General features: G+C 53.9%; 3 protein-coding genes across 3 annotated transcripts; 1 reads left to right on the forward strand and 2 right to left on the reverse strand.

The window, feature by feature from the left end:
• Positions 1-314: 314 nt before the first annotated feature.
• Positions 315-3,179, reverse strand: NECHADRAFT_103177 (uncharacterized protein; the record flags this gene model as incomplete). The annotated part of the gene is made up of 7 exons (XM_003054349.1): positions 315-1,049; positions 1,098-1,967; positions 2,028-2,102; positions 2,175-2,586; positions 2,641-2,737; positions 2,803-3,048; positions 3,108-3,179. 7 exons carry the CDS (start codon positions 3,177-3,179, stop codon positions 845-847), a joined length of 1,977 nt encoding a protein of 658 aa, XP_003054395.1. The 3' UTR covers positions 315-844.
• Positions 3,180-6,878: 3,699 nt separating this feature from the next.
• Positions 6,879-9,312, reverse strand: NECHADRAFT_90213 (uncharacterized protein; the record flags this gene model as incomplete). Its single annotated transcript, XM_003054350.1, has 6 exons — positions 6,879-7,383; positions 7,417-8,366; positions 8,419-8,709; positions 8,757-8,895; positions 8,946-9,201; positions 9,264-9,312. 6 exons carry the CDS (start codon positions 9,310-9,312, stop codon positions 6,879-6,881), a joined length of 2,190 nt encoding a protein of 729 aa, XP_003054396.1.
• Positions 9,313-9,596: 284 nt separating this feature from the next.
• Positions 9,597-11,822, forward strand: NECHADRAFT_98869 (uncharacterized protein; the record flags this gene model as incomplete). The annotated part of the gene is made up of 2 exons (XM_003053622.1): positions 9,597-10,871; positions 10,930-11,822. The coding sequence occupies exons 1-2, from the start codon at positions 9,689-9,691 to the stop codon at positions 11,820-11,822; spliced, it is 2,076 nt and encodes a 691-aa protein (XP_003053668.1). The 5' UTR covers positions 9,597-9,688.
• Positions 11,823-12,335: the final 513 nt, after the last annotated feature.

The following is a 12,335-nucleotide window of genomic DNA, read 5'->3' on the forward strand; positions in this document are numbered from 1 at the left end:
CCAGGGCCCTTTGGTTGGTAATTTACGGTTTCTGAAACGGGACGACCCGTCATGGTTTTGTATTTGCGAAATGTTCATGTTGGAATGCTTATATTACGTTACATGACTTAGTATAGATGTTGCATATGACAGAATAGAATAAAAAGACGGCTGTAAAGGAAGGCATTGCTCATATCTGCGGCTCAACGTGTCTCATGCTGCAGGCATCCCACGATGGATGATACGTGGTCGGCCGGTCGACCGGGGATGTAGAGACCGCCCCAAGTCAGTAAATGTCACTCTCCACAGATCAACGGGTGGCAATCTACCTTCATCCATAGATGCCCAACGCCAGATCCCAACGGGACAAATATCACATTTTCGATTCCTCGAGGAAGTTTCCCCATAATAGCATACACGACCTTTTCTCCCCAATGCCAACGCCCGCTGTCCTAATAGACTCCGCCCTAATAGACTCATGACTCGTTGCCGTTCATTGTGCGTTGCTCATAATCATTCAGTAATCAACCCGTGCCAGCTGGTTGACTCCCCTCCACCACTCAGCCTTGGGTATGCTTGCTTTGACCATGAATCCGGCATCATGCCTTCCAAGGCCGACACGTCTAGCACAACCCAAAGCAGGGAAGCTCGTACGCGTGTAACCATCCGCCTTCACCAGCGATGCCATCATGATCAAGGAATAGGCAATGTTGTGTCTGAGTGGCTGAGGGTCGTCAACACCCAGCGCCTGTTTTTCCCAGGGAAAAACATGAAGAGTAGAAAAAACACAACTTGTTGCGTCCTGTGAAGTTTTTCGACCATGGACCCATGATCTCCATAGCCCTCACCCGCCTTTAAGGAAGACTTATGGGTTAATGAAACTAAAATCAAGGGATTGGTAGTTCCAGAGGCTTGCCAACTCTCCAAGCTCCTCGTCCGAGATGCTGGCAAAAACCGCATCCGAGGGAGGCAGTTGACTGTTGGGAAAGTTGGCTGGGTCTTGCATGGGTACTTGTGGCTGCCATTCGATAAAGGGGGTGGGTGCAACATCCACACCAGCAGCGGCATCCCTGTTGGTGCCGCTAGGCAAACCGGACCAGGCAGGAATACCAACAGACGAAAGAGTCGCTATCGATGTCATGGATGTAGCCATGGTCGTCGTGGGTTGGGGCGTGAAAGAGGCGGAAACGCTCTCGTGAGAAACCGTCTGGGGCGACGCCGCAGCCTCGCCGAGACGTGTCTTTTTGCTCGAAGGGCTACCCGTCGCCACCTTTGGTGTAACGACTGTTCGAGGTAGGCGCTGAACGATACGGTTCAGTATACCAAACGACGTCTTGGCCGACTTGGTCACGGTGCGCAGACGCTGCAGCATGTCATGCGCCTCGTCGATGGCCTTGAAGACATCCTCCCGACGTGGAATGGTGTGATACTGATCGTGGAGAACTGCCGAGCAGAGAACAGTCGCCGTATCAAAGATGCAGAACAAGACAAAGTGGAATTTGGCGTCGCGGGGGTACACGTAATCAAAAAATCCACGTAGGGACACCATAAGCTCTAGGCAGTAGTTGATACCACCGCTACGGATCTGAAGCTCAGCCTCAGATGAGCGAATGGTGAACGGCCGGGCGAGGAAGACGCGAATTGGGTCGAGCAGCATAGAAAATGCCATTGTCCGGAGGTAGTGGCGATGCAAGACAATCCATGGGTACGATGCATCCAAGGACTTGTCCGGGTTGTGAGCCTGGAAAGGAGCAGGGAAGTCTTCAATCCATGCCTCAATCATTCGCTGGTATTCCTGGACATCTTCTGTAGAAACAACATTCTTGGTGAGGCCAAATCGACCAAACAGTTGCCGAATCAGGTTCGACTGCAGCTTCATGTATGTCAGGGGTGATAGCGGCGTCCCCTCCAGACCGAGGTCTGGAAGACCAACGTCGCAGTCAGCTCGGTCGATGAGCTTAGGCCTGCCTAGAAGACCCGAGATTTGCCTTAGAGAGATGAGCCAAGATCCAACCAGGGAGAGCAGAAGGAGTTGTCACAACTTAAACCTACCAATCGAATGTGTCCATGACGCACCAGAGTCTCCGTCGCATCTCCAGCTCGAATTCTGGTACTGGATCGGCCTTTGATTCTTGGTGGATGGCTGAGAAAAACCGTCAGCTGGTAGCCGGCAACGTGTGTGAGAACCTCAAGACATACAGAGCTCCTGAGCTTCTCGGATAGCCGAGTTTAGGACATGCCAGCACTCGATAAAGCGAGCTTCCGACTTGTACCAGCAGCACGACTGGAGGAGCTGCTGGACGCTGCTAAGGTGGCTGTAGCCAATGGGGACGGCGCTTCCCAGCTCACGGGCAGCTTCATGATACTGCTCCGTCAGCCTCTGGATAGTGTCACCCAGGTCAACTTCGAGTTTCCTCTGCAAGTTGATATCGGTGTACTGCGCCGAGCATGCGCAAACCGTGAGGAGGAGGGAGGTCCACTGGACGCTCAGGGGGCGGTTATCACCGCGGGCAGCCCACCACAACTGGTATTGCTCCAAAAAGGAAGGCGGGTAGATAAGATAGTAGTGGAAATTGGCATTGTTGAAGAAGTTCTGAACAAGGATGTCTGTGGCCGCGTTAGAGGTGGGAGTTCGACCAGAGGGTGCAATGGGGTGCTTACCGGTGTACGGCCTTGGGGGAATAACCTGCAGAGCCCGCTCCAGCTGCGGAAAGATCTTTGGGTCCTTGAAGAACTCTCGGGCTGATGCCTTGATGATCTTGAGGAGGCAAAACGCGTTAGTTGGCAAAGCCCATGCTCCATGGCAAGGGGAGGGACGCAAACCTCGGCCTGAGACGTGAGGCCAAAGAGCACATGGCCAGGCATATATCCCAAAGCATCGATACCATCACCATCTAGATCCTCACTGTCAAAATCCTCTGACTCGGTGCTGCCTTCGTTATTCAGTCGACGCTTCCTCAGGTTCTCCGAGGCGGCCTTTTCGCAAGCAGGGTGATTGGCGTCCTTGAAGCGACATTTATCGGCAACCTTGCGCTTCTGGCAATGGTTGCAAGGCCATTCGCGGTTGCACTAGGTAGACGGTTAGAACATGGGAACGAAAGGCGGAGGGGGAATGTTTGCGGGTTTACTTTTTGCTTACGGCGTGCACACTCCGTGCACGCCGACCGGTAACTGCTCTCCTTTTGGGTTTCGTCTCCCATGACGCATGCACGAGGCTGCTGGCTGGCTGGCTGGCTACGAGTTGATGGTTTGTGTCGATTTGGACGTGAACAAAGCGAAGTTGAGTTTAGAGTAGCCAAATGACGATGAAGGTGGGCTGATAGGATGCGGAGAAAGCGTCGTAGGAGGAATCAGCGCGAGGAGAACGTCTGGCCTGGCACACAAAAAGTGATATGGCCACCAGGGACCGGGCAGTCAAGGCAAATAAGCTGGTGATGGGTCGAAGTGGAGAAGTACTAATCGACCGTTGCTAAGATGCATCAGCCCGGCTGCAGATCCATCAGGTGGGTGGCACACGGGAAAGAGATGCATCGATGCGTTTTGGGGGTTGCCAATTTCTTGCCGAGGCGAGTCGAGTTGGCCCCTGTTGATTGAGCCTGGGGCTTGGGATGAGCAAGATCCAAGGAGATAAGCGAGCGAGTCGACCAAGCAAGTAAGACTGCAAGATGGATGCATTATGCTCACTCACTCCATTGTGAGAACCTCAACCCAGTGCATCCCTCGCCGTCTACTCCTCCACCAACTCGTCACCGGTGTTGACGGCTCTTCCCGTCGAGTGAGTCCCGCTTGTCCAGCGCTATCGAGCCAAGCCTCGGGAAACCCAAGGCAGCTCGTTGGTCAGCATTGTTCCTCGCAACAACATAAAATTGTTCAGCATAGCAGACGAAGCAAACATTGCAGCCTCCAAGCGCTGGCCAGGATTGTGGCAAACCCAGTTAGTTGATTCCCATGGTTGCTTGGCCATCAGACACACAAACCTGAAGCCTGTCGCCTCTGTCGATTCCGGGGAATGACCCTGACTGAACAAGGACTGAAAAGGTGAAAAAAGCCGCCCCTCACGCACATCCGCACATCCATCCAACTTCAATTCATCATGTCGTTTCGTTGCACAGATCCACCAATGTCTCTCGTTTCTCGTTCCGGCGTCTTCAACCCCCAACCCTGAATGATCCCCCGCTATCGTGGCCGGCGTCGACCGGTCCTGGGCATGCCAATCGAGCACTTCAGCCGCAGCCCATCTTCTCCCTTTCAACCGTCCTCATAGCCGCCGGAGATGCATTGTCCTTGGAACGGTACACGGCGTCTTTCGCACAGTCGTTGATCGCCAAGCTCGCGCGGGCTCAAAGATCGGCCAGGCCATCGTTCCAGCTTCTCCTTTCGAGGGTCCTTCTCATCCCACTACCCATTTTGCTGCAGCTTTGGGCCAGGCGGGGAATGTTATCCGCCAACCGCCATGCACGTCTCTGTCGTCCGGTCCTATAGGAGATGTCCCAACAACGCGCCCAGCCATGCTCCCGGACGTCATCATGGTGGAACAGTTCCATGCTCGAACATGAGTGATGTTTGGTCTCGAAGTTCAAGCTAGTGCCAAGTAACGACGCGCCGTTGCGGTGGCCTCGGTTGGGGGCACGCTATCACGCGTGGCTGGATACCTCTGAAGACGGAGGAGTCAGGGTTGTTGCCAGATGGTGATCCATACTCTCTGTCCGCAACATTGAGGCAAACGCTTGCACAGTGCTTTTTCTGGCCTGGGGTTCCAGTTCAGCAGGACTCGAGACCTTGTCGATGAGGATTGCCATTGGGTAACGGGATGCCGCTGTGCCGCAGACTCGCACAACATTGTGTAGACTCGAGGTCAGGACCTCTGTGCAAGTACAGACTTGCCGCTGTCGCTGTGTAGCGGTTGCTGCGTCTGTAGGTTATTTCGCAGCATGAAGGGTTCGGTACAGCACCGTAACCAGCCCGGCTGGTTCGGCGGCTCCAGCCGGCCCCCCAGAGTCCGTGGATCACTCGCTTCGAAGTTATGGATGGTTGCCCTATCGGAGGCAGGGGCCCTGAAGAGTTTTGCACCCCATCTCCTTGACAATGCAGCTGGGCTGAACTGCTGCAATTCCTAGGCGCCATGGTCTCAGACTGTACATGGCGGTCTTACTCTGTAGTCAGCCCGAGGCATAGCACCGGTCAGCCGGACTTGAACGAGGCTCTCTAGCCGTGCAAGCATTAGACGTCCAAGTCAAGTACTGTACGCAAGGGAAGTGTACAGTACATTTGGACATTCAAGCTCCGTCCCCCAAGCAAGAGGGCGCATGCAGATGACCATTTTCGATTGGCGACACGCAGCTTGGGACATACGGGGGCGTTCGGTGGAGAATCGAACCATTTGTTGGGGGCGACGAGGAGAGAGAACAAATAGAAGAGGTGAGAGTTGAAGATCGTTGCCCAAGTCGACTTGACTCGAGTTGGAGATAGAATGAGGCTCCTTCCTTCCCAAGGGGCGAGGTTCTGTGGGGAGGAAGGTAGGGCAGGAGGTTGTGGTAGAAAAGGGAAACCACCTCTCTTTCAGGTGGTCAGAGGAAGGCGCGGGCTTCCTGTAGTTAAGAACCACAAGGCTCGCAGCAAACGCACCACATCTCGATCTCTCGCAGCCCTCAGCGCTCAGGATCCTGACAGAATGGTCCGAAAGAACCCCCAGAACCCCGACAATTATCGGGTCAGGCCATAATTTCTGGGAAGCGGGGCGAGCATGCAGCCGGTTCCTCGCGTGCCTGCCTGTGTCTCCCTTTGCGAGGCCAGGAGTCTATGGCAAGGTCATCGATGGTCAGCAGAGTGGCCTTGGGCTGGCATTAGATCCAATGTAACCTACCTAACCAATGCATGGCTAACTAGGTCAGTCAAGGGTAGACCAAGACGATCCAAGAGTGAGAGACGGGAAATCACTCATCTCAAACAATGGTGGAATCACGAATGGCCTTATTATTTATGTCTTAGTAGACAATGGCATCTTTTGCGAGTCTAGAATCCATCAAATGGCCTGATTTTAGCTAGTTCCCGCGTCCACAGTGTAACCGCCACAACGCCCGTCTCTCTCGTAGCATCCACAACTCATGCCAAGTCGACAGCCAAGGGTTCTCAGCTTTGGACTTGGGACGGGCAAAGAGCAAAGAACAGTCTCGAGTGGAACGTCCATCTGCGACATCCATCACGCTATTAAGACGGCTGATCTCTCAGCGCTAAAGTTAGCCCCGCGTGCTGTAATGGCAAAGTGACGACTCATATACAATCTCATGCTGGGCCCTTGTCAGCCGCTCCACGGCTGCATATCCAGGCTCTTGTCCTGTCAGAACCAGCCCATTCGTGCATAAGCCTACTTAAGCAGATGTCCGCTTTGTGAAACACTTTGTCCTCTTAACTGGGTCGCAAAGAACTTGTCCTGTCGGCTCTCTCTCGTCAGAAGTTTGGAGATGGTGTTGTACTGATCAACATCCTGCATTAGATGAGCATAGTCGGTGAAGGGTTTCCAACGATCAACAGCACCGGTACCATTGGTACAACTATTCAACATGCAAATGTCATTTTCCCATCTCTTCAGCATCGCAATGTCATGTTGCTGATCCCAACGGTGCGGCCATCGCCAAGTTGTCGGTGGGGGATATCCCACATGTCCAAGGCCCTACGGGTCCAACCATGGCTTGTTCAAGCAGATATTTCACCTTCTGGCCAATGATTCCAAGCCAAATCACTGTTACAATTCCCCCGGCCGAGTTGGCCACATGGTATAATTTTCCGAACAGTCTCCACCACGCTTCTGCCTCCGATGCTGGCGGCCCACCCTCAACGGTCTGATGCCCACCATCAGCATCGCCGATCTCTAAGCAAGCGTGTTGCCAATGAGAGTGGAACTAGTCTCCTGTGTTGTTGCGACCGAGGTCCCTTCTCACCCTCCATACTCGAGACCCTACAGGCCGTTTGTCGCTCCCTTTCAGAATCTCTACCCAGGGAACTTCTGTCAAGTCACTGACTTTCGCTGCCGCTTCCGGCTCAGCATCCGAGCTGTCGTCTTCTGTATCTTCATCCGTAACTTCAAGCACATCGTTGCTTCCCTCATCCGCACCCGCTTTCTCATAGAGGTCTTCGGTGTATGCCCAGCTCGGAGCATCGAATTTACCGTGAAGCAGGATTATGTGCCTTCCTTGTGACCTAGCACGCTTGAACTCCTCTAGAGGAATAGGAGTGATCAGTTGAAGGGCATTTGACTTGGTATCAATGCCCCGTAGAAGGACTAGTCCAATGGTCCGAGAGTGCCGGGGATCTAAAGCGGCATCGTCGTAATTGGGTATAAACGGGAGGCCTTCGGGGGTCGTGGAGATGAGCGGCACAGGGCCACCGATATCAACGTCCATGTTACTGGGGCTGATCTCTTTCGATAAGCTTTCTGACGAAAATCCAGAGAAAGCTCTGGTATCTTCAATCTCCACTGCCGCCAATACCAGACCATTTACTGTATCTGCCAACAGTTCCGGGGGACATTGGTAGTCGTAGGATAAAAAGCCTAGGATTCCGCGGGTTGGCGATGAATACTTGACAAGCAATGGAGGCTTGCAAGAGAGAGGCGACGGGTTCCATTTTGTTGACGTGGTTAGTTTTGATCCTTCTGGTGAGCTTGTAGCCATTTCTTGGAGGTGGAAATAAGACATCGTCTGCATCGCTCGCAAATGTGCGGCCGTTCGAGAAGTGAACTCGGATTGCTGGGAGGGAAGTTCTGTGAATGCTGTCTTTGTGGCAGCCCGTAAGGCGTCAACTGTCTCCAAAGGGCCTTCCTCTGACATGTATAACACTTCCCCTGGGCTCGTTTTTTCGATCAGTTCTGATAGTAGATCTAAGCCCGTTCCCAGAATCCACCCGGGAGTATTGACGATAAGTGGCAGGTCGGCCAAGTCCTTGCGGTAGGTATCAAACAAATCCATGGCACATGCCAAGTAGAGGTCTGGGTCTGAAGCAGGGGTAACAGAGGCCATAGAATGGCAGCGTCGAATATTAAAGGCGGGAGTATTGGCACCAGGGTGTGTGAAAGGTGTACCCAAGTTCGGTTTCGTGACTACAACCAGTGACAGGGTCCCTGCTGGCGCATATTCCGGTTGTCCTGGGTCCAGGTCGAGAACCACAACCCTCTTCGGAGCATGACTTGGGGGCCGGTCAGTTACTAGTCGATTCACAAAGAGTCGAGAAAATGTAGATTTTCCTGACGACTTTGGGCCGCATACTAGCGTTGAAAGAGAGGGCTTTTTGCGACTTGTTGATAATAAAGAAGCCAGCTTCTTGTTCCATGCGGGAGGGGAGACCAGGTCCTGGAGTATACACTTCTTAGGTGCATCTTCCGAGGTACATATCTTGGATATATCTGTTAATTGGAGAATTTCTAGAGACTGTACAATAACTCACAATCTGGAAAGTGGCTTCCCTTGAAGTTTTCTTCCCCGAGCCTGTTTCAGAGGGTTCGTTCCACATTCTCCTGAATAGAGGAGAGATGCGACTAAGTTGGCGTAGGCCCCGCGAATTTGAATCTGGATGAAGCTCCAATCTCGTGTTCTCCGTAGTCCTCAACACCGGAATGGCATGGCAATGAGGAGCGTGAACCCATTCGATTGTCTCTGAGGGACGCAGAGTGGCACCGGCCAAGGTCACCTCACCTTGAACTACACGAACTCCGAAGCTCCCAATCACCATAAACCGCTGCTAGTGTTGGCTTCAGTCTCTCGACTCGCAAATAGAGCACATACCTCGCTGTTAGGGAGCCGCAGGTCTACCACGCCCCCAGACTTGGTCCGGTGGTTCTGTTTCGACAGACGAAAAGACGAGTACTGAATCACACGTTGAGGAGATACAGTGGATTCGGGAGTTGTAGTACCCGGAGTATTGCTGGAGAATCGATGAGCGATGTTGACGATGAACAAAGGCGGATAGTGTACCTTGCCAGCGCAGTGGCTTTAGGATGAGCAGCAAGCGAGTCAGTAACTCGTTGTTGGCGTGAAGGTTTCGAAACACTCTTCTTAGGAGTTGGCGAGGATCCATTTTGGCTGTCGCTTCTTCGAAGGGGGCTGAAATAGTTGGTGGTGGTGACGATTGGCTTATCGTCGTCGTTGGCCTCTGGGGTTTTCTGTGTAGCTGGAGGAGTCGAGGCTGCTTCGCGACGACGAGCGGCGAGAGCACTTATAGCACTCATAGCTGAATAGTGTCAGGCCATATTTAGAGCTGTAAGTGATGGCTCAATTGCAAGGTCAACCTACGCTTGGGTGTCTCAACACCATCAATCCTCCGCTTCTTGTGAGATGACATGATGGAGATGTTGTCAGGGTGCAATATAAAGAGAACTCTCGCCTGATATAATTACTGGAACATAGAGGGTTCTAAAGCACAGGTATACATCCTGATATGATCATATTACAACTTTGTAATCATCTTGTATTCTAAGATGCCGTGCCTGAAAGCCTGTGGCTGGAGGTGGTTGACAGTGAATCAGAGACCAAAAAAGTCTTATCGATAAGCGCCAAAATTTTACACGACCTGGTCGCGTCTCGAGTGGGTGCCCCACTAGCGCATCCTCTCTCTCCCAAAATTTCGTCGCCGGCATCATCTTCACCTCGATCAACCTCTCTCTTCTCACCAATTGAACCCTCTTTCGCGAGCATCCTCCCCCAAAACCTCGCCAAAGATGGCGCCCAAGGAACCCTTCAAGATACACTCGCTTAGCAAGCACATCGAGAATACAAAGAAGGGCCTCTCTGCAGAGGCACAGTACAATCGACGTCCTGCTACTCGCGCCGCAGCAATCAAGAAGGAGGCCAAGTCCTTTGAGCCCAACAACATCTTTTCAAACAATGACGACGATGAAGAGGAAGGCTCTAGCGACAGTGACAGTGATAGCAGCGACGGCGAAGACACCCAAGCCGATTTCTTGCGCAAGCTGACCGCTCCCTCTACCACCAAGAAGCCTGCTTCTACCCCTTCCCGTCGCCGCAGCAAAGATGACGAGATCGCCGACAGCGACGACGAGCGAAATGCGTCGAAGAAGAGCGCAACCTCTGCCAAGAAGGCCTCTCCTGTGAAGCCCGAGCCCAAGTCTTCCAGCGATTCCAGCAGTGAATCCGAGTCGGACGAAGCTGAGGACAAGGCAAACGCAAAGACAAACGGCGCCGCCAAGGCTTCAGACACCACATCCAGCTCCTCCGAGTCGGAAAGCGAGAGTGAAAGCGAGGCCGAGAAGGCAAAGCCTGATGCGCTCGCCAAGGCTGCCGCCGAGTCTAGCAGCGAGGAGTCCAGCGAGTCTGAGAGCGAGGCCGAACCCAACACCAAGGCCAAGCCTACCGTCAACGGCAAGGCTGCCGCTCCCACCACCTCTACAAGCTCTAGCGATTCTAGCGACAGTGAGAGCGAAGACGACGACGACGAGCAAGCTGCCAAGCCTGCTAAGAAGACCGCCGCTCCCGAGTCGGACAGCTCCTCCTCTAGCGAAGCCGAGGATTCGGACGACGAGATGGTTGACGAGTCCATGCATATCGAAGATCGCCAGGTCCAGAGCCGGGCCGCCGTTCCCAACTTCATCGCTCCCGACTTTGTCCTCCGAAAGGGCGACGACGGTGCGAGCGGCCAGGACGTTGCTGAGATCTGCACCCAGGCCAACCTCGAGGGCAAGCAGTTCTGGTACTTCACGGTCCCTTCCAACGTCCCTATTTCGGTCGTTCAGAACCTTGAGATCCCCATGAACCAATCGCAGTCGGGTAACAGCGTCTTCTCCCATGACGGCGAGGAGTATGGTGTTTCGTTCGAAAGCATTGCTCCCAAGGGCAACATTCAAATCTTGATTCCCTCGTCCGATGGCGCTCAATACCGTTCCTGTAAGCTCGCCGTTCACTGACTCTCGATGCGATTCGATTCCTAACATGTATGGAGCAGCTTCGAAGCAGGTCGGCCAAGTCATGCAGGTCAAGAAGATTACACAGCTCGGCGCCAACAGCACTGTTGGACCTGCTGCCAAGAACACCCCTCGCGCGCAACCCTCCGGTCTGAAGGCTCGATACCAACCTATTGGCGTCAACGAACCTATGGGCACCATTGGAGATGATGAGGCTGGGGAGGAGGATGTCGAGATGACCGAGGCTCCCACTGTGTCCACCAAGACTCCCAAGAAGGACAAGAAGCGCAAGTCCAAGGATGCGGCTGCACAGGATACCCCGGATGTTTCGACCTCTGCCAAGGGCAAGAAGCAGAAGAAGCGAGGCGAGAGTGTTGCTGAGCCTGCCAGCTCCCTGACCGCCGAGGCGGCGACCCCCGAAGTCAACCGCAAGGGCAAGCGGAAGCACACGGCCTCTGAGGACGACGCACTTGCTGTTACGGAGCAGCTCAAGGAGGAGTCCAAGTCGGCCATCAGCAAGTCCAAGAAGCAAAAGACGACACGCACCGGCAGCCCCGACCTGGGCTCTGAACCCGCCTCTGCGGCCGGCAAGCAGACTCCCGTGCTTCCTCCCGTCTTCCCCTCGAGCCAAGTGGCGGGTACCCCAACCCCCAAGGCCACCGCTTCTCCCGCAGTTGGCACCAGCAAGAAGTCCAAGAAGGCCAAGGCTGAAGCCGTCCTTCCTCCTAGCGCCAGAAAGGAAACTCCTGTCCCTACCCCTCGCCAGTCTGCCGTGCCTATCCCCTCGATTCCTCACTCTTCCCCCGCCCGGGCCACCTCTCCTAGCCAGGTCAAGGAGGAGAAGCGAGCTAAGAAGCGCAAGGAGAGCAAGAAGGCTGCTGCCACCCCCAACGGCAGAAAGGTGACTCCCGTACCTGCACCAAAGATTGCCTAGGAGCAGCTCTCTAGGTACAAGAACAGTGCTCGGCAGGGCAATGGCAATGGCAACGGCGTCGGCGTCGGTCAGAAGAGACGATTCTGAGTGTCTTTCTGGTGCAGTTCCAGTACACGACAGACATGGTGTTTACTGGGTCACGGTGACAGGCACGACTGATGTGCCCTTTTCGTCTAGGTGACCGACCGTTCGGAACGTTTGGTGTCACGAGCCTATAGCCATTGTCTAGTAGTGGTTAGGGGCTACATTCAGAGTTGGATGCCAGCGAGGAGATCGGGCGATTTTCTTTCTTATAGGGCATGCTACGATCCCGGAGCTTTGATACCGCGACGAGACCGATGACAATTGGTCTCTCGAATTTGGCGGCATGGCGTTGGTGGTGATTTTTTCTTGGTCGCGAGCGGATGGAGTGCATTAAAAAAAGTCGATTTGAGCAGGGGCGAGAAGGGGATCTCGACGGATAATTCATCTGGCCTGCATCTCGTAGTGGAATTTTGGGTTGAGGCCAGCATC

Source organism: Fusarium vanettenii, assembly GCF_000151355.1.
Source record: "Fusarium vanettenii 77-13-4 chromosome 1 genomic scaffold NECHAsca_1_chr1_3_0, whole genome shotgun sequence".
In the NCBI taxonomy this organism is placed as follows: Eukaryota; Fungi; Ascomycota; class Sordariomycetes; order Hypocreales; family Nectriaceae; genus Fusarium; species Fusarium vanettenii.